At 44.3% G+C, this 27,766-nt stretch overlaps 1 protein-coding gene and 1 long non-coding RNA gene across 32 annotated transcripts in view; one reads left to right on the top strand and one right to left on the bottom strand.

The window, feature by feature from the left end:
- The window catches only part of XRRA1 (X-ray radiation resistance associated 1), a 109,648-nt gene that overhangs the window by 2,820 nt on the left and 79,062 nt on the right, over positions 1-27,766 (bottom strand). For 21 of the 31 annotated variants that reach the window (XM_055356802.2, XM_019037078.4, XM_055356796.2 and 18 more), the window contains 8 exons: positions 18,572-18,612; positions 14,805-14,930; positions 7,595-7,688; positions 6,729-6,844; positions 4,358-4,705; positions 1,340-1,538; positions 439-554; positions 127-232 (listed from right to left, as the gene is read on the bottom strand). In XM_055356802.2, the coding sequence (XP_055212777.2) occupies positions 127-232; positions 439-554; positions 1,340-1,538; positions 4,358-4,705; positions 6,729-6,844; positions 7,595-7,688; positions 14,805-14,930; positions 18,572-18,612 (1,146 nt within the window). The remainder of the gene's footprint in view (positions 1-126; positions 233-438; positions 555-1,339; positions 1,539-4,357; positions 4,706-6,728; positions 6,845-7,594; positions 7,689-14,804; positions 14,931-18,571; positions 18,613-27,766) is intronic. The other 10 variants (XM_055356801.2, XM_055356805.2, XM_055356800.2 and 7 more) reach the window with 6 other exon arrangements.
- Positions 7,686-27,001, top strand: LOC134756464 (uncharacterized). The gene is made up of 4 exons (XR_010129165.1): positions 7,686-12,219; positions 14,516-17,919; positions 25,506-25,614; positions 26,173-27,001. It is a non-coding gene; the product is annotated as an uncharacterized lncRNA (long non-coding RNA).

The raw sequence follows: 27,766 nt of genomic DNA on the forward strand, positions 1-27,766 counted from the left end.
TATAGAGACTGATGTAGGCAGTTGCTCTCTAAGGGCCTTTCCTGCACTGACACAAGCCCTTTCTTTGCCTTTAGCCAGCAGGAGTGAACTGGATCTGGGATCCTGGCAGCTGTGGCAGAGCCGTACCTAGTGGAGCCTCTGTAATGTTCCGGGGATCCCGCAAGCGAATGAAGATGTCATCCAGAAGTTGGGCTCTAGTCTTCTTTGGGGGTGGAATCGGGATTCTCTGGGCCTGGCAGAAGGTCATGGAGGAGGGTGTTATCCCAGGTTTATGCACAGACTTTCCTGGCCTAACTTCATACAGTCACAGCAACAGGCTGGGGGGCATCTGGGGGTGCTGGGAAAGCATGTCCCTCAGAGGGTCCCAAGGTGACAGCCACATCTGTAATTGTGGGTGGTACTCAGGCCATTTACACATTCAGTGAGCTGGATGTTTACCCGTTTCTCTTTGTGAACATAGGGTTTCTGAAGAGTGTCCAGCTTGGGCTTGGAGGAGTGGCACAGGAGTGGGTGCTTCAGCATTTGTTGCAGGGCTTGGGCATTCTTCTGGATTCCTAGGGCAAGAAGGCAAGACTGAGTCAAGGCACTTCCCCCTCCTCCTCCCAGATGCCTCCCCTGATTGCTTCATTCCTCAGTCTCACAGCAGCTCTAGGTAAAAGGATTTGAGAGTCCCCAAAAGAAAACACTGCCCCCAGGTTTCTTCCGGATCTGTTCCAGTGCCTGAAGTTCCATCATTCTTCAGTGAGTATTTGTCCCATATTATAATGGAAAAATAGCACAGATTGTAATGGGTAAATAGTATTGGAGTGGGGGAAAAGGCTGGCTCCAATGTGACCCCATTAACCTCAGGGGGTTATATCTCAGGGGCTGACACCCAGAACAGCCCAGCTGAATGCCAGTTGCTTTGGAAGTACTGATTAACACAGAGATGAAGCTGCCTCCTTTGCCTCCAACCAGATAGGAAGGATTTTGGACGTTCAGTTTGGGAACTTAACCTGGGCTGGGAAAAGCTCAAGAATCTGGCCATTCTGGGTGTTCATTCATCAAACTTTTCCTGAGGAGAGACTTTATCATCCAGAGCAGCTAGGCTGAGACCGACTAGAATCTCTGAATAAACTGTGGCTCCCCATAACCCAGTGAAGGCCCAAGCCAGGACAGGGGTCCCAATATGTGGGGCTTCAAAGGACACCCTAAAAGGAGCCCTTTGACAGGTATTTAGACAGAGGACAGCACCCTAGTTGGGAAAAGACAGCTTGGTGCCAGCCTTGGCTTGACCCTGACTTGCTCTGAGCTGTGGAGATGGCCTCTTGCCCTAGAGCAAGGATATGCCCTCACATACCCTTTGGCTCAATGAAGGCTGGATCAGGCTTGGCTGTCAGCAGTTCTTCATAGCCGTGGTACTTGCTGGGAAGGAAGGCAGTTGGGAGCTTCCTCCGAGTCCCTTTCACCTCTCTGGGTGCCGTTGGTGGTTTCTTTTGGTCTTTCTCCTTTAACTCTAAATCATCCTTATGGACGACGGAGGAAGGCAGTTCACTCACCTGTGCCCAGGAAGAAAACGCATTCATTTGTCATTCATTCATTCATTCATTCCATGAACATTCGGAGTATCATCTCTGTGCTGGTCTCTGCTGGGCCCTGTTAAGGGCAAGGGTAAGACCAAGACTGGGATGGAAGAAGGCAGATATAAAAATAGACAATTGATAAATGCTTTAACAGAGGGAATACCGTGGTTTTGGGTGATCCCAGAGGAAGCCCCAACCTAGCCAAGAAGCTCCCTTGGAGGAATGCCTTAGCCTGAGCTAAGTCTTGAAGAGCCAGGAGAGCCATCCCTACGGAGCAATGGGGAGAGGTGTGGACTGCAAGTGATGAGAAAGAATGATTGTTTCAGACAAGGAACAGCATGAGCACAGGCGCAGAGGTAAGAAACATCAAGATGCATTTTGGGGGAACTAAAGATTGGTACAGTTAAGTACAAAGTGAAGAGATAGGCAACTGCAGTGGTAAGCAGGACCCGGATCGGTAAGGACCATTATATGCCAAGCTGAGGGTGCGTTTTATTTTGTATTTATCCTCACTCTGATGGCAAACCATGGAGGATTTTAGCCTATCCTAATGGCTTTATAAGAAATCTGTATGTCATGTAGGGATGTATTTATTTATTAAAATTACTCACCAGGTGGGGTGGCACATGCCTGTAGTCCTAGCTACTCAGGAGGCTGAGATGGGAGGACTGCTTGAGCTCGGGAGCTCTGGGCTGTAGTGCATTATGCTCCTCGAGTGTCCACAGTATGTTTGGCATCAATATGGTGACCTCCCAGGAGTGGGAGACCACCAGGTCGCCTAAGGAGAGATGAACTTGCCTAGGTAGAAAATGGAGTAGGTCAAAACTCGCATCCTGATCAGTAGTGGGATGGTGCCTGTGAACAGCCATTGCACTACAGCCTGGGCAACACAGTGAGACCCCATCATGTATATACGTGTATTTGTGAATATATATTATATATACACACGTATGTGTGTACATATATATGACCTATAACAAGCAAAAAAGCTGAATTAGCAATTTTTAAACTTCCCACGAAGAAAAGCCAAGGACCAGATGGTTTCACTGGTGAATTCTACCAAACATTTAAAAAAGAATTAACACCAATACTTCACAAACTCTTCCAAAAATTAAAAGAGGCTTATTCTCTGAGGTTAGTATTACCCTGAAATCCAAACTAGAGAAAGACATCACAAGAAAGGAAAAATACAAAGCAGTATCACTTACGAATATAAATGCAAACATTCTCAAAAAATATTAGCAAACTGAATTCAACAAGTAAAAGGGATTATATACTATGACCAAGTGAGATTTATCCTAGGAATGAAAGGTTGGTTTAACATCTGGAAATCAAATAATGTAATATATCAAAACCATATGATCATCTCAGTAGACATAGGAAAAGCCCACTCTGTCATGATTAAAAAACACTCAAACTAGGAATAGAAAGTAACTTCCTCAACCAGATAAAGATCATCTATGGAAAACCCTCACCTAATATCAGAATTAATGGTGAAAGACTGAATGCTTTCCCCTTAAGAACAGGCACAAGACAAGGAAGTCTGCTCTCACCACTTCTGTTCATCATTGTATTAAAGGTTATAGCCAGGACAACTAGGCCAGAAAAAAAAAGATTTTTTTTTTTTTCTGAAAACATGGTGACTCATAATTGATTGTATTGCTTTGGCCGCTAGGAGCTCAGAACTGCATTTTGTCAAAACATCTTTATTATAATAGCAGCAGTGCATGATGTGCATGTTTGAGTGACAGAATTACCCTTGTACTATTTCCTTTCCTGTTCATATTTTCTTTTCATCTAACTCTCTCAAATTGTTTCTTTTAAAATGCTTATTTATATTCTGCATTGCTCCAAAAAGGTTCTGAGATATTTCTTTAAGATACTTTTATACTGTATAAATTTATATGTCACTATAAGTCATCTGTGGAAAAAGAAATAGATGGAGAGTTAGACCTCCATGAATGGATGGATGTACATCCTGGAAAGATCTGGCAGTGAGCAGACTGGAGGGGCAAGACTGGAGGCAGGGAGATCAGGGAGAGGGATGGTACAGTAATAAAGTTCAAGGGGGCCCTGCCAACTCTTCTAGCCTTATATTACCCTTTGCCACATGCCACCCTTCTGCTGCACTGACACTAAACATTTGTGGTTTCTGCATGTACCATTTTAATTTCCTTCCTCTATCCTGTTTCATGCTGTTTCCTCTGTCCAGAATGCCCTTGCTGCTATATCTTCACCTTTTTAATTCCTACTCAGCCTGTAAATCTCAGCTCAGTTGAGCCTCTTCCAGGAAGCCCTCCTGGGCTGGGGCAGAGGCATCTCTCCTTCCTCCAGGCTCCCAGCTTCTGGGATTCCCTCAGTCTCAGCACTGATTGCATAAGCTGTTCCTGTCTATGTTCCCTATTATACTGAGAGCACCTTAAGGGCACGACCTGCATCTGATCTATGTTCCCAGGATCCAGAGGCAGCATCAAAAGTGAGGAGACCTGAAGCAGAGAGGTACAGGCAGCAGCAAACCCCTCTGAAAAACTAGTTGGAATCACACCCCAGTCAGACCCCAGATCTTGACTGTGCCACAGAACCATGACTTATCCCCATGGGTGTCCCTATCAGTATCCTCAGACCAGAGATCTCCCAGAAGAGGCTTGCAAGCTCCGCCAAGGGTGCTGACTTCTTGTTTCCAGACCTGCCATGTGCTTGTTGCTCCCAGCTGTCCACAGCAATCGAGCCTAAGGGCTGCACAGGAACCTGTGGGAGCTAGCAACAAGTGGGCAGGGGCAGCTGGATACAGGTACCTGGGTCAGGAAGATGGACTCTGTGCTCTTGGAGTCCTCATCTGATGGGCGCTCTGGGCTGAGGCGGACAGCTGTGTCACTCAGGTGGGACAGGGTCTCTTCACTATGCACAGTGGAGTCGGAGCAGATGGGAGGCAGTGGCACGAAGGTCCGGCGAGACGGGGAATGGCCTTCCAGGCTCTCAGTGGGCATCTCTGACTCCACAGAAGTGCTTTTGGTAGTGGGCAGATCTTCAGCCAGCTCTGCCTCTGGCTCTAGCATATCCTTTGAGGGAGACTTGGTTGTCGTCACGCACGGGTGATGGAGCACCAGAGGCTGCTTCGGCACCTTTGGGATTTCGCTTTTCACCTGTCATGGAGAAGGGCCAGAATGAATTTGCTTCCTAATTAGGATTCTCTCCTCCTGGGCCTCACTAGCCTAAGGCCACTTGTATAGCAGCCGGAGTGCTGGGTACAGACTGAGGCGGGGGTGGAAAGGGAAATCATACTTGTTGGGCATCTATGATGTGCCCCATGCATGATGTAAGTTGTTTTATTTCTACCTTGAAACTGCCCAATGAATAATTATCCCCAATTTTATAGATGAGGAAACAGGGGCTTAGAGAGGTAAAATGACCTGTCCAAGTCCCAGAGTGATTTGGTGATAGTGCCTGGACGATGTAATTCCAGTCCTGGGCTCCAGGCTTCATGCTGCATCCCTGACCATACGTCACTCTGGCCCTCAGTAGTCTCATTCTTCAGATGAGGGTTTAACATGGTGCCTATGGCTTTCCCCAGGGACTCCGAGGAGAGGGTGTTGGGGAATGGTCCTGTATTTTCTGGAAGATGGCAGCACCAGGCCCCTTTCAAGATGCTGTTCCCTATACCTTATATAAAGATCCTAAAGATAGATCTCTGAAGATTCAGGACCAAGAAAATAATTCCCTTAATTAGTAAAAGCCTGTGACCATTCTCCCCCTCCTCCTCAGCCTCGGCTGCCAGGAGGTGTCCATGTGCCCTCAGCTGGGTTTTGTTCTTTCTTTCTCCCCCTTTACATAGTGGATTGTTTTCACTCTTTGTCAGAGGTATTTGGTTCACTTATATCTGTACTTTTACTGAGAGATGTAAGTTGTGTAGTGGAAAGATTGCAAGCACTGTAGTTAGAAAAATGTGGGCTGGAATACAGGTCTATCCTTTGAGCACCTATTTCCTCCTTGTGCCTGTCTCACAGAGTTCCACCCAATGAAATGGTGTGTGCAAATGTACCTAATGGACTAAGGAGGGCGAAGGATGACTTTTATAAAATGTTACTTTAAAAAAACGTATTTCCTTTTGGAAAATATGTGGAACCTCAGTGTTTAGACTCTGAGGGACCCAGAGTCTTTGTCTGAATCCATGCCCCAAGGCACAGGGCACGGACACAGCACCGCACCTCAGCATCTAAAACACCAAGCGCCATCACTTGGCAGCTGGCTGGAAGGGACAGTTCCCCTTCCCTCTCATGGCTCTGTGAGAGAGATGTGCTAGAGGAAATGCTGTTTCTCTATCCCACCGCTACTTTCCCCGCCCCTTCCCAAGGAAGGAATGGGTAACCTAACTGGCCAGAGGTTGAGTCACTGGGCCCTGCTTCAGTTGTGGGCTGGATTACTGCTCATCAATGAGACCAGGCTATTTTATCTTCCATTTGTGTCCTCACATCAAAGGGCTCACACAGCTTCTTGGTTACAGGCCTGCTCTGGCAGGTTCTCCATTTTCCTTCTGTCTGTCCATGCCTAGGTGTGAGGGGAGGGACTGCAGCCTTTGTCCATGTAACCCCAGGGGTCTAATCTGCATTTCTAGCCCCATCTCTGTATGCACAATGAGGACATGCAGGCATCCCCAGTCTGACTCAGGACTAAGTCACATTCTTCAGTCCAGGATAGAGGGTGTTTGCCTACATTAACAAAGCATTGATTTGTTTCTCCTTTGACCACTGGCATCTGTGTTTATTTAACTCATTTAGCTCAAAGGTTAGTCAGAACCTTTGATGGGAGGAGGTGTGAGGGGTCCCAGGCTGGTCTCAAACTCCTGCCCTCAAGCGATCCTCTCGCCTTGGCCTCTAAAGTGCTGGGATTAGAGGCGTGAGCCACCACGCCTGGCCCATAGCCATTCTCAATTACTGTAGGTGACTATAACTTTCAATGGTAAGAGTTTTGGGAGTTTAAAATATATTTTCATATCTGTTGTTTCATCCAGTGCTCTTCCCAAAGCAAGGAAAGGAGAAGGCAATGCTGAACCTAATGGAGAGATTCCAGGCACTGTGGAGTGAGCAGCTCTACAGCCAGGTTGGTTTGCATACATTATAATAGGCTGCACTCTTCCTGGGGGTGAGAGTCCTGCCTTGGAAGCCCTACCTTCCGTGATTCCTTCCGAGACATCAAAACATGATGCTTAGGCTTTACTATCTTCCTTCGAATTAAGTGGATTCCCAGTCGCTCCTGGAGGAAGCTCTTCAGCAGTGGAGGGACCCCTGGTGCCATGATGGGAAAATAAGATTACTATTAGCTAAAATTTATATTGGGGCTTACTATGTGCCAGGCACTATTCAAATTGCTTTACATGTATTACTGAAACTTATTCTCAACCCTAGGAGGTAGGTACCTCATTATTCCCACTCAATAGGCAAGGAAACTGAGGCACAGAGAGGCTAAGGAATTTGTCCAAGATAATAAAGATAGTGTGGAGTGATGATCAGAACTTCACTGGTGTCACTCCAGGGCCCAGGACTCTAAAATGCCTCCAACTCCTGTATCTTACACAGTGGCTCCACTGCTGACCACCCCATTCAGTGTGCTCTGGGAAGAGAGGCTCCTGCAGTTGGGGCTGCACCCCTCTGCAACTGGGAATTGGGAAATGAGGTCATGACAGAACTGTTCCACAAAGCAGGGTGTGGTTCAAAAGAGCTCATACAGGATTTAAAGAATTCCATATTCCATTCCCAACTCAGACTCTTTCTTGCTGTGTGACCTTGGGCAGATCATGAACCTCCCTGAGCCTCAGTTTCTACCACTGTCCGTGGGGACAATAATGCCTGCTCACAGGGTTACTGTCAGGAAGCGCTGGTACAGAGCTATTTCCTCCATTCCTCAATGTACCATGAACCTTGTCCACCCCGACACAGAGTAGATCCCAGGGCTTGGCATTGATGAGGTGGGGATGAGGGTGCCACACTGCTCCTTGGGCACTGGGTTGAGAGGGGGCAGGTTTGCGGGCACTATACCTCGTGTATGGGCCACCAGAGGGTTGTTATGAAAGACGAACTCGCAGAGAGATGGGAAGAGAGCTACTGGTAGGACAGCATCCTCTTTTGTGATCTGTAATGAATGCAGGAGAGACTCTCAGGTTGACACCACCCCTCACCTCTACCCAGGTATGTCTAGGCCCCTCACTGCAGGGCTACATGCTTGCTAGGATTGGGGGTGGTATTGGGTAAGACATGCTGCTGTGGATGGGACTCGCTGCTGGGTGATGCCTTGACCCTGCAATAATACCTACTCATGCACAGAGTACCTTGCCCCTCCTGTCTGAAATTCCACCATCACTGTTGCATGTTTAAGAGCTAAGAGTTTTTCCTCTTTTTTCCATGCTGGATATGTAGCCTACATCAAATATTAGGGAAGCTGGTGGCAAAATAATAAGAACAAACACATTTTTCGTACGAACAAACTCTTTATCTCATAAAGATTCTGGAAGGTTGGCAGGGCATTGACTTTAACTTCAGGATACAATTTGACACTTCATCTTCCTCAACACAAACCTCTACACACTTCTGATGGCTCTTTCACTGAGGCCACTCCTGGGCACTTATCTGGGGATGGACAGGGGGAAAGGAGGACCCACACATCTAAGGGATAAGTAGAGCCAGTGTTAAGAGAGACCTCATGGCTGTCTGGGACACAGAGAATGCCCTGTGAAGCCAGCCTGCAAGTGGTGGCTTATTGGCCAAGCCAGCCTCTGAAGGGCAAAAAATATACAAGCTTTGTTGAGCAGACTGCCTGGAAAAGCTGGACCATCTTGGCGAGAGTATTTGCAATGGAAGAGTATCAGGGACATCAGGATCGAAGGGGTCAGGAGTCTGGCAGTGGCCGATCAGACCCCTGGACACACTGAAAGGTATTGGGTCAGATGTAGGATCCAATGAAGGTAATGAAGTCCAAGGGCTGGAAGAGGGAGGGCACTTCAGTTTAGCTTCCTCTGCAGCCTTACTGGATAGCACTAGATTTCCACTGAGCAACTAACTTCTTTCATTTTTATTCATTCAACCAACAAATATTTACTGAATACCTACCATGTCCCAGGCACTTTGTTAGGAATGAGCAAAACAGACACAATTTCTGCCCTCAGAGAGCACTGTCTAGTGGGAAACAAGCATTGGAGAAACAGTAACACAGGAGAATAGATTTACAATGTGATAAGTGTCACAAGAGAGGTGCATGAAGTACCAGGGTCATCTGACCTAGTCAGAGAGGTAAAAGGTGTCTCTGAGGTCTGAAGGAGGGGGGGAGGTAATTAGCGAATGCAGTGAGGCATGGAGTGTGTGGTAGAGAAACCTCTGTATTAACCAAAACCATTTCTCTACCTCTAGCACATGGATTTTATCTCCTAGCCTCCCAGGCAGCTACATGTGGTCACATGACCCAGTTCTAGCCAATGCAACTTGGGCAGAAGTGGTAAATGCTACTTCTATGCACAGTCTGCACCCTCCTGTACCTCCTCTACTTTCTTCCCTTTACCACAGTCCCCCTGCTTGACCATCTAACAGGATACATAGGATCCAGTTGAGTAGTGTTAAGACCCTATGAGATGACAGAACATAGCCAGAGGGCATCTGGGTCTCTCAGTGATCATGTGGAAGGCCCACCTGCCAACCAGGAATATCCAAGATGGACTTTGTAAAAGCAAGAAATACACTTTTATTGTGTTAAGTGATTAAGATGTTTAAGTTTGTTGCAGTAGCTAGTCTTACTTTAATGCAGAGAGGAAGTGTCCTATACAAAGAGAAAAATGTGTGAAAGGCCTCATAGCCTGCTGGAAGAGTTTAAAGAAGGCTAGTGTGACTAAAAGCAGAGAGAAAGAGGGCACCTGGTGCAAAATGGGGCTGGAAATGCAAGTAGGGGCCAAACAAAAGGTGGTTTAAGATTTGGGTCCTTGGTGAACTCATTAGATGGATTTTAGAAATACGAGGACCTAAATTTGACAAGACTTGGTGATGATGTAGATATTGGGGGGGGCGGAGGATGGGGAGGTACAAAAGAGAGAAGTATCAAAGGTGACAACTGGTTTTTGCCTTGAGTAACTGGATGGAAGATGAAGCTATTCACTAAGGGAACAATGAAAGAACATACAATTTGAAGAAAAAATTTATCAATTTGCTTTGGGTATGTGTATGCTGGCGGTACCTTTGAGGCCTCCAGGTAGAAATGTCAAATAGGCAGTTGGATACACTGGTCTGGAATACAGAAGAGAGGTGGTCTGCATTAGAGTTAGAAATTTTTGAGTCACTGTTCATGGGCCAGTGGCTATCTGAAGTCATCCCTAGGGAGACAGTAGGGAGTGAGAGGAAGGAAACTAGGAGTAGGCCTTGAGGGACTTTAACATTTGATCTTCTAGACCAGGGATCAGCAAACCTTTTCTGTCAAAGACCATATAATAAGTGTTTTAGGCATTGCAGACCATATGGTTTCTGTTGCAGCTATTCAATTTTACTACTGTTGTACAAAATCAGCCATAGACAATTCATAAATAGGTATGGTGGCTTTTTTCCAATACAATTTTATTTATGGACCCTGAAATCTGAATTTCATATAATTTTAACATGTCATGAAATTTTATCCTTGTTTTGATTTTTTTCAATCATTAAAAAATGTAAACACCACTCTTAGCAAACAGGCTGTACCAAAACCAGGATTGGGCCCATGGCCCAAATCTGGCCCATGATCCATTTACTAAAATTTCATTAGAATACTACCTTTCTCTGGCTGGGCGCGGTGGCTCAGGCCTATAATCCCAACACTTCGGGAGGCCGAGGCAAGTGGATCACAAGGTCAGGAGTTTGAGACCAGCCTGGCCAATATGGTGAAACCCCGTCTCTACTAAAAAAAAAAAAAATACAAAACAACAACAACAAAACCCCACAAAAATCAGCTGGGTGTGCTGGCGGGTGCCTGTAATCCCAGCTCCTTGGGAGGCTGAGGCAGAAGAATCACTTGAACCCAGGAGGTGGAGATTGCAGTGAGCCAAGATCATGACACTGCACTCCAGCCTGGGCAACAGAGTGAGACTCTGTCTCAAAAAAAAAGAAAAAAGAAAAAAAAATACTACCTTTCTCATTTGTTGCCATATTGCCTTTTGTCCCACAAGGGCAGAGTTAAGTAGTTGCAACAGAGTAAAATATAAAATTCTGCTGCCATTATCTAGACTTCAGAGATAGAGGATGAACCTAAAAAGGTGCCCAATATGTTTTGATAAATGACTATAATGGTGGTCAAAGTGGGTGTAGAGTCTCGTGTGTGCAAATCAAGGGGTCAAGAGACAATCACTAAAGAATGGGAGATGCAGAATTTAATCTTGTCAGGATGCAAAATTACATTCACCCAAACCAGGTGATTAAAAAGTTGAAGAAAATTACAATTAAAAATTGATAAAAAATTGAATGATACTCAGGTCTTGTGTGTTGTATTTTCTGTGAAATTAAGGCCAGCTGAAAGGTATGGGCTTAGGATTCTGGCTGACACAGCAAGCGGAAATCTGGCCATGGGGCTAGCCTGTTCTCTCTCGGGTGAGCTGAATGTTCTGGAGATGCATTCAGGTTCCAATGATAACTTTAAATTTCTTCTCAATCTCATTGGATTAAGGAGAGTGTAACAATCTGTCACATTTAGGAACTAAGTATTAAAGACCAAGTGAAAATGATTATTTTACTTCTGACACAACAATTTCTAGTGAATATTCTGAGTAATTTTCTGATGAATAGTCTAGATGTATAAGTTCTGTTTAAAGGCAGAATTTATTTTGAAGTTTGTAACTTTAATAAATTGAATATTAATTTCAACACAGCTGTATTATTTGACATGATTAAAACATCATTCATGGGGTCGGGCGTGGTGGCTCACGCCTGTAATCCTAGCACTTTGGGAGGCTGAGGCAGGTGGATCACGAGGTCAGGAGTTCAAGACCAGCCTGGCCAATATGGTGAAACCCTGTCTCTGATAAAAAACAAAAATTAGCCAGGCGTGGTAGCGGGTGCCTGTAATTCCAGCTACTTGGGAGGCTGAGGCAGGAGAATTGCTTGAACCCGGGAGGCGGAGGCTGCAGTGAGCCAAGATCGCACCACTGCACCAGCCTGGGCCACAGAGCGAAACTCCATCTGAACAACAACAACAACAACAACAACAACAAAAATCATTCATTCATCTAACAAACTTATTGAGCACCTATCATGTATCAGGTAATATTCTAGATAATGAGCATATAAGATGTAAGCAAAACAAAGTCCTAGTGCTAAAAAACAAAAGCACATTCTGGTAATAGATATGTGACAATAGACAAAAAGATATAATATGTTAGGTGGTAACTATCATAAAGTAAAATACCATTTAAAAACTCAGGTGCAAACATAGAAAAATGGAAAGAGTGCTACTCCAACCTTAAGAAAACTACTGAATAATCTATAAAATCATAACTTTTCTTGAGTCCAATAGAGAGTTAACATCCCAGGACAATCATGTGGCCTGAAATCTAAGGAAATACTGGCACCTCCAAGGAGAGATGGGACACAGACACTGGCCTGCCTGTGGCAGAATGTGACAGATGCAAGTGCCACACAAGCACTTAAGAAGAAATCAGGTAAAAATTTTAGTGAATTTATAAAGACCAAGCGTGGCCTAGAGTAAAACCCTTTAAGCTGCAGACATCCAGGGAGTTCACACTCACTAGTGTTAGAAAGACTGGAGGCAGGAGAGAGATTGATGACAGCCTTCCTCAGTGGTGTGAGCCTGGAAGAGGAGATAGCTCCCACCACAAAAAGGCAGGGGGCCTTACCAACCCTTCTCCATAGTTAACGAAAGCCTTCAGTTGCTGAGGAAGATCAGCAAACCCTGTCAGCTTGAGGCACTGCATCTTGGGTAGGGAAAAAATTAAAACCCACTACTCCTGTGGTTGGAGCAGGAAACCAACCTAGGCCTAGCACATTAGAGGTCTCCTACTGCTGGGAGAGGGGTAGGACCACTGAGAAAAGCCTATCCTTGAGACACAGGGTTGGTCCCAGGGCTGCCTAAGACAGGGGCTAGAGCCTCCTTTTGGCCCCTACCACCACTTGCTACTTAGCAAGCACTAAGTAGCAAGCAAAAGCAGTCTACTGCTAGGGGGAGGAACAAGCATGTGGAGATAAACTCCTCTGAGGTGCAGGCACTCAGGGAAGGATGGAAGCTGAGGACAAAGCAGGAAAACTGAGAAAAACACTCTGGCACCCTAGGAAAAACCAGCTATATGCTGTCTAAAAGAGACACACCTTAACTACAAAGATATAAATAGGTTGCAAGTAAATGGACAGAAAGAGATACACCATGCAAACAGTAAGTATAAGGAAGCTATGTAGCTGTATTTAAATCAAACAAAATAGACATCAAGACAAGGAATATGATTAGAGGCGAAAAAAAAAAAAGGCAACTCATAATTTATAAAAGTATCGATACATTTGGTAGATATAACAATTCTAAATGTATCTGCATCAATAGCAGACTTCAAAATACATGGAGTAAAAGCTGACAGAACTAAAGGGAGAAATAAGCAAATTCACAACCACGTGTGGAGATTTTAACACACTGCTCTCAGTGATTGATAGAACAACTAGACAACAGTACAGAGAAGATCTGAGTGACACAACCAACCAACTTACCTTAATATTTATAGAACATTTTCCCCCAAAACTGCAGAATATACATAGTTTTTGAAATGCACATGGAATGGACAGACTGACCATAGGGTGAATCATAAAACAAGTTTAAATAGATTTCAGAAGAATGACATCTTACAGATTATGTTATCTGCACACAAAATAGATTAGAAATAAATACAAGACACCTAGAAGAGCCCCCATATATTTGGAAATTAACTAACTTATAAATAACCTGTGGATCAAAGAAGAAATCACAGGAAAAAGTGAAAATATTTTAATTGAATGAAAATAAAAAGAAAATATATTACAATTTGTAGGACTCAGCTAAAGCAGTGCTTGGAGAAGAAATGTAAAGCTTTACATGCTTATATTAGAAAGAAGAAAGGTCTAAATCAATTAACTAAAATTATACTGCCTAAGATGCAAGAAAAAGAGAAGCAAATTAAAATCATTTTAAGTAAAAGAACAGAAAGTTACGAGCAGAAATCAATGAAATGGAAAACAGAGAAATCCAGTGAAACCAGCAGCTAGTTTAATAAGAAAAAGTCAATAAAAGAGGTAATGTCTAACTATTTTGGATCAATAAAAGACATAAATTACCAATTTCAAGAAGAGGGACCTGTGATACATCTATGGTCCACTGATTTTCGGCAAGGGTGTAACAATGGGGGAAAGAATAGTCTTTTCAATAAGTGGTATTGAGAAAGCTGGATATCCACATGCAAAAGAATGAAGCTGATGCCTGTCTCACACTATATATAAAGATTAAGTTGAAATAAAGACCTAAATGTAAGAGCTAAAACAATAAAACTCCTAGAAGAAAACACTTGGGGAGTTTAGCTGTATCAGCTGCTTGCTGTAGAGGAATGTAAGCAGAGTATCTTACAAGTTTCCTGCATTTCAGACTTGAGTAGGGCTCAGTTAGTGGGATTTTACAGAAAACCAAACAGGACATGAACATTGGAAAAACATGTTAAATCTGTCCCTTATCCTTTATATCTGCTGTTCCCCTTAGGCTACAACATTTCTACCCTCACTTGACTCACCCCTCTTCACCTGATTAAACTCACTGATTCAGATCTCAGCTTAAACACCACTTTCTTGAGAACCTTCCTTGATCCCAAGTATTAGGTTAGACACCTCCCCTCCATCATTTACTTCACAACACTGTGAATTTCTTCATAACACTAAGCATGCTCGTATTGTGATGATTTGTCCATATCAGTCTTCCTGTCTTCCTTATAGGTGATAAGTTGCAAAAGGGCAGAGAGGCCAAGTCTCTTTCCACAGCTGTATATCTACTGCCTACCACAGAGCCTGGCACATGGTAAGTGCTAAATAAATATCTGTGACTGAAGAGATTGACTCCTGCCTTGGCCTGAACTCCTTCCACTTTCCCCACCCTGAGAATTCCTGAGCCCATGTACCTGTAATGCAGGGAATTGAATGGAGGGTTGGTTTTTAGGCCAGAGCAACTTGCATCCCACCTTCCCATCTGTGCCCCTGAGTAAACAGGAGAGGAGCAGAAAGTCACCTTGTTGTAGGCCAGGCTAAGGTATCTCAGCTCTGGGAAGGGTGGGGCCAGCGTCTGGTTCCTGGCCTTCAGTGACTTCACAGGAAGGATCTCGAATATGGGAGGAAGTGAACATATCTTGGTTGTCTTAGAAAGAAGGAAAAGTCAAAATCAAAGTGCCCGATAATAAGGCCACTAAGGGCCAACAGACCCTTTCAATGGAACAGGGTGGAATGAATGACCTTCCTAGAGAGACTTGGCCAAAAGAGACATGTAGGGTCATAAGGGTAGATGTCGCCATCAGCCCAGAATTCTGGCTCCAAGTTCTCTTAGGAGAATTAGCTTACATGATGAGCTAATTCTCAAGCACCCAAAGTTCCATTTTCAAGTTTTCTGAGGCCACAGGATAATATAGCACTGGTGCAGACATCAGAGGTACTTGGTCCCCACCCCCTCCCTCTGCCCTACAGCAGCTTACCCTGAATTGGCCCTTCTACACAGTTGGGCTAAAATTTCTCCAGAAGGCAAAGGGGAAGGTGCTTGTGTTCTTAAGGGGAATTTTTCTAGTGAGGAGAGGGAGAGGGAGGTGTCTTGAGCCTTGAACACCTGCTCTGATGGGCTAGCCCACATCCTCGAGTGGAGGGTCTTCATTTGAGGATGAAACAACAGTCCTAAACGACTTCAGCCTGCCCGTGGGAGCCGAATGTGGCATGCTGCATCTGGATCCCTTGCAGGGTCATGTTCTTTTCATACAACCCAGACTGCCACAGGTTCAACATATTTGATCAAGCAGAAAAAGGTAATTGTTGGTTTAACTATACATAACTCAGTACACTCACTGATTCCTGAGTTCGATGGGACCACAGGATATTATAAGGGTAGATGCTGGGCTAATGGTTAGGTTCAGATGAACTAGATTCCATCTTAAGCTGAATTAATTAATCACTATGGAATCTTGAGCAAGTCACTTAAATTTTGCTTGTTCATTCAGTGAACATTTTTGGGGCACTTACTTTGAGCCAAGTATTTTGTACCCTTCTGGGTCAACTTGTAAAACCACACAAGTGGACAGGTCAGTCATGGGTGAGAATAAAACAAAAACCAGCGACTGTGTTTGGGAACTCAGATGACTCGCCTCTCCCAGTGATCCCAAGGCAATCTCTGAGACGCAAGAGTGGAACATGGTGGCGGTCTGATAAGGCAGTATCCTCCACTATGTAATTCCCTACTTGGAGCAAGGCTGTGTGAACTGAAGGGGGTAAGTCATACTGCAGTACAGAAAAGGAAAAGCCAGAGAGTCAAGATGAGGAGTATCCTGACCCAAGGGCATAACTGGCCCTGATGGGGGCAGAGAGGGCCCTGTCTTGGAGGGAAATGCATCTGATTTTAATAGAGAAAGGCCACTAAAAGTCTCAACTATCCAACTCACTTTCTAGATTTTCAGATGTCAGAGAGCTGATCTGAGCACTGAGCAATCCTACAAATTATCTCTGACTTGTGTGGTAGACTGTTTAATGGCCACAAGCCCCTCCATCCCACATACATGCCCTTTTGCAGTGTGACCTTGCTGCTCCTCCCATTCAGAGGTGGAGACCATGTGTCTACCCTCCTGAAATTAGACTGGCTGTTACATAAGAAAAAATTTGTCTGGTCTTTGTCTCAGGTTCCTGGCACTGAGCTTCTAAAACCCTTGGAATTTTCTGAGTGATAGGAATATCTTTATTATGCAGGACCCCTTGAGTCACACCTGAGTTTAGGATAATGACATGACTCAGGATGGAGGCTGGCCATGCCAGAAAGACTAACCATGTGACTAGAGAGTTGGGGCTTTGCACCAGCATGACCCCTGGGGAGGATAAGGAACTAGAAATTAAGTTCAATCAGGTGGCCAATGAGCCTCCAATAAAAGCTCTGGACTCTGAGGTGTGGGTGAGCTTCCTGGTTGGTGAGCACATCAATGTGCTGGGAGGGAGACCTGCCCTGATTCCACAGGGAGGGGGCATGAAAGCTCTCAGACCTCACCTTATATGCCTTTTCATTTGGCTGGTCCTGATTCGTGTCATTTATAGCTGGGGTCCCCAACCCTCAAGCCACAAACCGGTGCCAGTCCCTGGCTTGTTGGGAACTGGGCCACACAGCAGGAAGTGAGCAGTGGGTGAGTGAGCGAAACATCATCTGTATTTACAGCCACTCCCCGTTGCTCAAATTACTGCCTGAGCTGCACCTCCTGTCGGATCAGCAGTGGCATTAGATTCTCATAGGAGCACAAACCCTATTGTGAACTGGGCATGCAAGGGATCTAGGTTGTGTGCTCGTTTTGAGAATCTAATGCCTGATGGTCTGTCACTGTCTTCCATCACCCCAAGATGGGACCATCTAATTGCACAAAAACAAGCTCAAGGCTCCCACTGATTCTACACTGTGGTGAGTCGTATAATTATTTCATTATATATTACAATGTAATAATAACAAATAAAGTACATAATAAATGTAATGCACTTTCATCATCCGAAACCACCCACCCCACCCCAGTCCATGGAAAAATTGTCTTCCACAAAACTGGTCCCTGGAGCCAAAAAGGTTGGGGACTGCTGTATTATAGTAAAACTGTGATTGTAAGTATAACCCTTTCCTGAGTTTGAGTTGTTCTAGAAAATTACTGAACCTGAGTGGGTTGTGGAAACTCTTGAATTTATCACCAGTTGGTCAAAGTGTGATAGCCTGGGGACTCCCAAACTTGTGGCTGGCCTCTGAAGTGAGGGAAATCTTTTTGGGAACTACCCTCACTTGTGGGCTTTGTGCTTAACTTGTGGGGTCTGCACAAACTGAGGGGTCAGCGTCAGAATAGTACAGCAGTATAATACGGGGCTTTTGACTTGCTTTGACCAATAGAATATGGAGAAGTGACACTATTTCAATTTCAGAACTTTTCAATTCACCCTTGCTCTCTTGAAACCCTGATGCTGTAATGAAACCATACTGCAGTGTAGCCCAGGAGGAAAAGACCACAAAGAGAGAAGATGCCAAGCCATGCCAGCTGTGTACCTGAGCCCAGCCTGCAGCTACCCTGCCAGCTAAATGCAGCTGTGTAAGTGAGCCTTGGTGAAGCCAGTGGAATCACTTCGTCGACTCAATTGTGAGTGGTGAAAAATAATGAATTGTTATTGGGTTGGTTTGGTAAGCAGCTATAGTTAACTGATAGAATTTCTCACACAGTTGTATCTGTGGGGAGGTTGTATACTGAGCTGCCTCTCAAGGATGCAGGTTGGCTAAATGAAGAGATATACTATTTATTGTAAATGAATAAATCAATATTTGGTTTACATGTACCAGTCCCCATGAGCATCTGCCATGAGAGAAAAAACAATTTTCTGTGCTGATGAAAATCAAGGGTCTAAGCCTGTGACATCAAGGATTAGGTCCTGGATAGTGGTGTATATGGCAAGGACTTTTCCAGCTTTGGGGGACTCTTGTTAAGGAGCTGCTGGTAGCAGCCCCACTTCAATGCCAATTTTATCACTTGAGGCAGCTGCCATTATTACATTATTCTAAACAGCATGTGAGAACAATGAAAGTTAGACTAGGCAGGTAAGGTCAAGACATGTCTGTCTGTGGCCAGCACAGGACCTGGTACATGGTAGGTACTTGGCAACTACCTATTCAATGAATGGGCTTCCTCAGTGTGATCTATAGAAATGACTCTTATGGCTCCATTATTTTATTTGATTTTGTCTATTAAAATTAATGTTCTAACTCAGGAACACAAATATAAAGTAGTCAGTTCCTACCTCTGAGGTTGAAAATCCAGGGTAAGAGGAAAACACAACCTCTGAAACAGAAGAGAAACAGAATGAAGGTTGGTGAGAGCGCTGATTGATGCCTAGAGCACCCAGGATATAGGTCTGCCATCCACTGTGTGCAGCAGGGCACCTCCTAGAGGGAGTTCTCATTGGTCCTCAGCCCCAGTGCTAACTAGGATGAGGAGCTGGCTGTGACATCCATCAGGTAATAAGTCCCTTTGCACTTAGGATAAAATACAAACTGCTTATCTAGTCCTCTGATGTCCTGCATGATCGGGCCCCTGCCTACTTCTTCAGTCTCATTTCATGATACTCTCTCCCTCATTCACTGTATTTCAGCCACACTGACTGACCTTCAATCTGACTTTAAAACACATAAACACTTTCGAGCCTCAGAATTACTGGGGAGTCCATACTGAGCAGAAAGCTAACCAACTGTCTTAGAAGAGAAAAATGTATATAGAAGACATTCTGTCAGAGGATTTGGAAATATTTCTTATATTAGTAGAAACAGAATGTGTTGAGCCAGTGAATTCAGGAGAGATACCAAGAACAACCAGCACACAGTCATAAGGAGGAGGCTGCAGAGTGATTCCATTCTTGGGACCGTCAGAATGAGATGAGTCTAACAGCTGAGTTCAACCTAACACAGCACAGCATCTGCTGGGACTAGATCCTGTGCAGACATTGCTCACCTTTACCCTAGTTAACCGACACCTTCTACATGTTAATGATATTATGAGACAAGTCACATGAAAATGAAGAAAACAGTAATAGGAGATGGAACAACATGGCATAAATAACTTCTCCTGTGATGAGGGTCTGCAAGGGAGTTTGGGAAAGCTTTGTGCAATGAACAAAGTAGGAATTCCCTGGGGGATGGGCCATGGTTGCAAGTGTGAGTGCTAAGCAATGAACCCTAGAAAACAACAGCACCTCTAGAAAGATGGGCACGCTGTCTGAACGCGCATCCTGCTCTCCCCACAATCACAGGAATTACTGCATTTTAAGCTTCTGATTGAGGATTGTTATACAAAAAGACTGAATAATCAAGAATCTCCTACTATTTGAGGAAAATTAACAATATAAAAAAGGGAAGAATTATCACCTGAATAAAAAGTTTATTTAACAAAAGTTATAAAAACTTCAAAATAGAATAATTAGTATCCTCTGAGAAATTCAAAAGTTTCACTCCTGAAACAAAAGCAGATTGTTGTAGAAGCAAAGCTACTAACAAAACTGTAAATTTATAATGAAAATAACTCATACATGTGCTGGATAGAAGAATGGACCCAGGTGAAGAACTAATTCATAAAATGGAAGACTGAGTGGAGAGACTCTCAGAATGCAAAAAGGCAGAGAGAAGATGGTGGAATAGAAGGTAACCCACTCATGTCCCCTCACAACCACAAAAATTCCACACCCGCCCACAGTCAAAAGTCTCTCTGCAGGAGCATCAAGATTCAGGTAGGAGTTTGTGAAATCCTGGTGGATCCCAAGACATTGAAGGATTGTTTTGAGGGTACAGACCAACACCCAAGTGGCTGATCCACCAAGCTTGCTCCCCAGTTCAAGCCTAGAAACACCCCAGGCTTCCAAGGTCCTGGGCTACAGCCATATTTGGCCTTGAGACTGCAACCAAAACCATCTGCAGAGAGGTCCAGAAGGAGTAGTGCACACTAGTGCCTTGGTGGAAAGGCTTGTCTGCCTGCTGACATTGATCTTAGCAGTAAGCCTGAAAGTTGCCGTTTTTCTGATCCACCCCCTCTCAGCTGAGGTCCCTGCTCACAGCCTCTTGCACAAGGACCCAGAGGGAGACTCACCTATATCTTGCAGCCTGAGGCTCCCAGATGAGTTCACCAACTTCTGTCCCACAGCAAATTCTGAGGGGACCCAGTTTGAGACCTGGTCCCTCCAGCTGCAATCAGAGAACTAACCAGACTGTGCAGGGACTTGCTGGAAGACACATGCCCCTCTGAGCCAATGAGGCTGGGCTTTCTAGCCTTTACCCTACAGCAAATCCTGAGAGGACCCAGTCTCAGCTCTGACCCCTGTCACTACAGTGGAGAATTATCCTATCTGTGCTGAGACCTGCTGGGAGACACATGCCTGTCTGGGCCAACAAGATGGGCTTCTTCCCATATCAAATCCCAACGGGGCCCAGTGTCAGCCCTGGCCCCTCCTGCTGCAATCAGGTTACTATCTCATCTGCATAGGGACTTGCTAGGAGACACATGCCCCTCTGAGCCAATGAGACTGGGCTCTCCAGCCTCTACCTCACAGCAGATCCTGAGGAGGCCCAGTCTGCGACTTGGCCCCGCCTGCTGCAGTCAGGGAACTATCCTATCTGTGCAGGAACTTGCTGGGCAATGTGCACCTCCCGAAACCAAGACAGGGCTCTCTAGCCTTTGTTCCACAGCAGATCCCAAGGGGGCCTATGGTCAGTTCCAGCCCCTCCCTCTACAATCAGCGAATTATTCCATCTGTGTGGAGACATGCAGGCAGATGTGTGCCTGTCTGAACCACCATGACAGGCACACCAGCCTCCATCCCACGGCAGATCCCAAGGGGACCCAGTCTCAGTTCTGGCCCCTCTTGTTGCAGTCAAGGAACTACTTGTGCAGGGACCTGCTAGGTGACATACACCTGTCTAAGCCAATGAGATGGACCACCAGCTTCATTCCTACAGCAGATCCCAACATGCCCCAGTCTTAAATTCAGTCCCTCTGGCTACAGCTGGGACCCATCCTGCCCATGCAGAGACCTGCTGGGAGGCACACATATCTGGGCCACTGGGACAGTGTTCTGGACTCAGGTCCCCTTGGCCAACATTCCCACATATCCCCAGTCCTGTGTTTGGGTCTTCCCAGAGCCATTTGGGCCAGAAAGCCACACCAATCTCAGTCTTTGCAAGACTTGCAGCAAGCCTGGGTTTAGACCATCGCTCAGTGCTGAGATGCCAGTAGTGGTCCCAAGCTCAGGAAATGTAACAGTCAGTCTGCCTAGAATCCCTGGAAGTCCCTCTGAAGAAGGACAGGCACACACAAAGCCAGACTACAAAGGCAAAAATAAATACCTAATATTTCAAGGCACGGATATCATCACGCTTCTACAAACATCAGGAACATTCAGGGAAATATGACGTCACCAAACAGACAAAATAAGATGCCAGAGATCAAACATAAAGTAATAGAGATGTGTGATCTCTCAGACAAAGAATTCAAAAGAACATTTTTTTGGGTTTTTAAAATTTTTTTGTTTTGTGCTTTTTTTGGAGATGGGCTCTCATTCTGTCACCCAGGTTGGAGTACAGTGACATGAACATGGCTTACTGCAATGTTGTAATGGGCTCAAGCAATCCTCCCACCTCAGCCTCCCATGTAGCTGGGACCACAGGCATGCACCACCATGCCTGGTTAATGTTTTTATTTTTTTGTAGACATGGGAGTCTCACTTTGTTGCTCAGGCTGGCCTTGAACTCCTGGGCTCAAGCAGTCTTCCTACTTCAGCCTCCCAAAGTGCTGGGATTATAGGCATGAGTCACTATGCCCAGCCAAAACAGATGTTTTAAGGAAGCACAGTGAACTTCAAGAAAACACAGAGAATCAATTCAGAAATTTACCAGAAAAATTTAACGAGGAGATTGAAATAATTAAAAAAAAAAAAAAATCAAAGAAATCCTGGAATTGAAAAATATAATGAATGAAATGAAAAAGTCAACAGAGAGTATCAACAGCAGAATTAATCAAACAGAGGAAAGAATCAGTGAGCTCAAAGATTATATGAAAATATACAGTCAGAGGAGAAAAAAGGAAGAAGAATGAAAAGGAATAAAGAAAGCTTGCAGGATCTATGGGACAACATCAAAAAAGAAAATATTAGGGTTGCTAAAGTTAAAGAGGGATATGAGAAAGACAAAAGGGGTAGAAAGCTTATTCAAAGAATAACAGAAAACTTTCCAAATCTGGAGACTGGGTGGGTGTGCATGCCATTATTGCCAGCATAAGCACACCCACTTCCACTGCCACCACACTGCCACTGCCAGCATGAACACTGCCAGTGGCCCTGTACCCTGGCCCATCCAAAGGATGGCACCTTCAAAGATTGAAGGAATACCAGCCCACACAGATGAGAAAGAACCAGACAAGAACTCCGGCAAATCAAAAAGCCAGAGTGTCTTTTTACCTCCAAATGACCACACTAGTTCTCCAGCAATGGTTCTTAAACAGGTTGAAATGACAGAAATGGAATTCAGAATATGGATGGGAATGGAGATCACTGACATTCAGGAGAAAGTTGAAACCCAATACAAGCAACCTAAGGAATAAATAAAATAATATGGGAGATGGAAGATGAAATGGCCATGTTAAGAAAGAAGCAATGTGAGCTGATACAGCTGAAAAACTCACTTTAAGAATTTCAGAATACAACTGCAATGTTAACAGCAGAATCAACCAAGCTGAGGAAAGACTCAGAGCTGAAAGACTGGCTCTTCAAAATAACTCAGTCAGACCAAAATAAAAAAATAGTAAGGAAGAATAAGCAAAACCTCTGAGAAATATGGGATTATGTAAAGAGACCAAAAATATGACTCATTGGTATCCCTGAAATGCAAGGAGAGAAAGCAAGCAATTTGGAAAACACATTTCAGGTTATCATGCATGAAAATTTCCCCAGCTTTGCTATAGAGGCCAACATTCAAATTCAGGAAATGCAGAGAACCCCTGTGAAATACTACACAAGAAGACCATCCCCAAGAAACATAGTAATTGGATTCTCCAAGGTCAAAATGATAGAAATGTTAAAGGCAGCTAGAGAGAAAGGGCAGGTCACCTACAAAAAAACCCCATCAACTAACAAACAGCAGACCTTTCAGCACAAACCAGAGGAGAATGGGGGCCTATAGTCAATCTTTTTTTTTTTTTTTTTTTTTTTTCTGAGACAGAGTCTCGCTCCCGTCATCCAGGCTGGAGTACAATGGTGCGATCTTGGTTCACTGCAACCTCCGCCTCCCAGGTTCAAGTGATTCTCATGCCTCAGTCTCCCAAGTAACTGGGATTACAAGCATGCTTCACCACACCTAATTTTTTGTATTTTTAGTAGAGACAGGGTTTCACCATATTGGCCAGGCTGCTCTTGAACTTCTGGCCTCAAGTGATCCACCTGCCTCAGCTTCCCAAAGTGCTGGGATTACAGGTATGAGCCACTGTGCTGGGCTCAACATTCTTAAAGAAAAGAATTTCCAACCAAGAATTTCATATCCAGCCAAGCTAAGCTTTGTAAGTGAAGGAGAAATAAGATCCTTTTCAGACATGCAAATGCTAAGGGATTTCATTACTATCAGACCAGATATGCCTTACAAGAGGTCTTGAAGGGAGTGCTAAACTTGAAAAGAAAAGACTGTTACTGGCCACTACAAAAACACACTTAAGTAAATAGACCATTAACACTATAAAGCAACCACATGAACAAGTCTGCATAATAATGAACAAATCCTCACATATCAATATTAACTTTGAATATAAATGAGCTAAATGGCACAGAGTGATCAGTTGAATAAAGAAGCAAGACCTGATGGTATGCTGTCTTCAAGAGACCCATCTCACATGTGATGACACCCATAGGCTCAAAGCAAACGGATGGAGAAAAATCTACCAAGCAAATGGAAAAGAGAAAAAAAGCAGGGGTTGTTGAAATTATTCTAAACTCAGACAAAACAGACATTAAGCCAACAAAGATTAAAAAAAAAAGACAAAGAAGGACATTATATAATGGTAAAGAGCTCAATTCAAGAAGAAGAACTACCCTAAATATGTATGCATCCAACAGAGGAGACCCAGATTCAAAAAGCAAGTTGCTTTTAGAGACATACAAAGAGACTTGAATAAACGTACAATAATTGTGCAGGACATGAATACCCCAATAATAATATTAGACAGATCATTGAGGCAGAAAACTGACAAAGATATTAATGACCTGAACTCAATACTTGACCATATGGACCCAACTGACATCTACAGAACACTCCACCCCAAAACAACAGAATATACATTCTTCTCAGCTGCACGTGGCACACATTCTAAAGTCAACCACACAATCAGATATAGAACAATCCTCAGTACAATTTTTAAAAAAAATGAAATCATACTAACCACACTCTTGGAGCACAGCACCATAAAATAGAAATACTAAGAAAATTGCTCAAAACCATATAATTACATTGAAATAAACCTGCTCCTGAATGACTTTTGGGTAAATAATGAAATTAAGGGAGAAATCAAGATATTCTTTGAAACTAATGAGAAGAAAGAGGCAACATACTGATACAGGAGGTAGAAAGAAATTATTTAGGCAGATAGGGTAAAAGAGTCCTCAGCAAAGCTTCCCTTTTAGCAAGAAGCAGCCCAAGAAATTATTTTTTTCTAACAAAGAGCAGCCTGAAAAATTGAGCTGAAAACATAGATAAGCAAGCTGGAAGTTTGCACGGGGGAATGCCAGCAGTTGTGCCAATAGAAAAGGGCTACCTGGGAGCCAGGCATGTCCAACATGGAGGCTCCATCTTTTCTTTTTTTGTTAATATGTGTACAGTAAAGGGATGGGCAACATGGTGCAGGCCAGGCAGAGGACCTGCCTGCATATTAGAAGATTAGTATGGGGGCGACCATTTTTTTGTGCCCTATGCAAATGACAAACCTAGTTCTAATGAGTTTTTCATACCCTATGCAGATGGCACACCTGGTCCAACCAATCTTTCACACCCTATGTAAATCAGATACTGCCTCCTCATCAGGCACCTATAAAAGCCCCTGCATTTAACCACAGATCTGACAAGCCATTTCTCTGGGATCCCCCTCTCCAGCAGAAAGCTATTCTCTTTCACCTATTAAACTTCCACTCTTAACCTCACTCTTTGTGTGCCCAGGTCCTTGATTTCCTCAGCCATGAGATAACAAACCTCGGGTATCACCCCCAACAATGAGGCCACTTCATTGTGGGGCCCATCTGGGATCCAAGGTAGATTCATCAGAAGGGTGAGTATGGGAGCAGACCCCAAATCTTTACTTTCATTTTGGGGCCTTCTGCCCTCCATTTTAAAATAAAACCAAAAACACTCGGTGTCTGATGGCCACCTAGATGCCCTTAGGGAATGCCACCCACCTCAAGACTTAGATGACAGGCTTGCTCGGGAGAACTTAGTGAATCCCTCAGTACCCTCAGGGTGCTGGGAATGTTGACTCTGTTTCAAACCAGTTTCCTTTCATGGAGAGCCTAGCTATTGCATGGGGCTGGAAGAGGTCCAGAGGCAACTGATAGTTCCTGGCCAGGGCTACACCCAGGTGTTACCCGAAGGCTTCTGGATTAACCTCAGACTCTGACTGCCCACTGAGCATCAGTAACAGGATCTCCAAGCTTTTCCTATTGCATTTTTCCTTCTTTCTTGTCGACTGCCATGTCTCCTATCCCCTCTCTGTATGAAATGCTGTGGGAATTTTTACACTTCAGGGGAATAATCCTGTTAGATAGGATCAGCAAATGCCATAGTAACCAGGAATATAATGCAAAGGATTGCCATTTTTGTGATTTTCTAGGAATAGAAAGGATCTCCCTTTCCCCGGCAGTGAGCATCTCTCTCTCCCCACTTGGTCTGGAGATCACATGGCATTTCAAGGTCTACAGCACCACCTAGTGGAATAGAAATCCTCTCCATGAGGTACCTTGTCAGCCCTTTGCCTAAACACTCTAGTTTTCCAATTCTCCTCCCCTTTTGTACTCCTCTACTAGAGGCCAGGCTTTATGCTCCTTCTGTGAATGGGAAAACTCAACAATGAGGAGGAAAATGTCCTCCAAAACCAAATTTTAGTTTTGATATTGTCCCATCAGCAGGAAAACCACCATTCAGTTCCTACATTCTTTTAAGGCACCTATTCTGCCTCTCATTAAAATGGTACTTAAATAGTAAGGGGACGTAATGTCTTAAAGTTAACCAGAACCACTGCCTAACAATAAATATTTTAGTCCAGGCCATAATAGCAATATAGAGCTCAACCCAGTACACTCTCTCCATTAAGGGGCCTTGCAAATACAACTGTTACATAGTCTTTCCCAAGAGCCATCTATCAGGTAGCCACATAGATCACAGAAGTTAGGAAGTCAAAGGGAAATCACCAGTGGAGGATTAGAGTTGCATGGGTGAGTGTGACTAAATCCATCCCTTAGCTTCTCTAGATGCATGCCTGAGGGACATGCCTGCATCCAAGAGTAGCACCTTTTAACAGATGCCGAGGCTCAGGGAACCAAGAAGGGAAAACAGTTGGGGGATGCTCCCATTGTCTTCCTGTCTACCTTGGGCCATTCTAAAGGAAGGAGGGGAATAAGGGACTCCTTGTCTCCCCTAGCTTTCTAGCCATCTTTAGCCTGCACCCCTCTCAAGTGCATTCTGAAGCACTGAGATTCCTTTAATCCTGAAACTGCTTTTGCACAAGGGCATGGCCTTCTTACTAGACCTTTGCATGCACTGGACAATCAACCAAGCTCTTTTAGCAGTCATATCAGGCAATCCAAAAGGTAATGATTCCCCAAAACTAAAAAAGCAACTTCAGGCAGCTATTGAGTGTCCCGGCTCTTCCTGTCCCCCTTATTTAGGGCCCCCTCCAACTGTGCCATCAGCTCCTCTAGTTCCACTATCTCCAAAATTCCCCACTCCCCCAGCTTCACTCTTACCCCTGCAGGAAATGACCAGTGGAGGTGATGCCACTAGGGTTCAAGTTCCTGTCTCATTGCATGACCTTAGGCAAATAAAGGGATACTTAGGCTGATTTTCTGATGACTCCGATAGGTATAAAGAAGCTTTCCAAAATTTAACTCAGGTGTTTGACCTCTCATGGAGAGATGTTATGCTGCTCCTAAGCCAAACCCTAACCGCAGCTGAAAAACAGGCAGCTCTGCATGCATCAGAGAAATTTGGAGACAAGCAGTATGTTTCTTACAGTAGGCCAAAAAGGAAAAGAGAAAATAGGGAAGGTGAAGAGATAGGGGAACCATCATTCCCAGTAGAGAAGAGAGGCAGTACCTCTTGACAACCCTGATTTGGAACCCTGATGACTCCACAAATGAATGGAAAAGGAAGGACTTATTAATGTGCATATTGGAGGGCCTACAAAGAACTAGGAGAGCCAAACCTCT

This window comes from Gorilla gorilla, chromosome 9 (assembly GCF_029281585.2).
Source record: "Gorilla gorilla gorilla isolate KB3781 chromosome 9, NHGRI_mGorGor1-v2.1_pri, whole genome shotgun sequence".
NCBI lineage: Eukaryota > Metazoa > Chordata > Mammalia > Primates > Hominidae > Gorilla > Gorilla gorilla.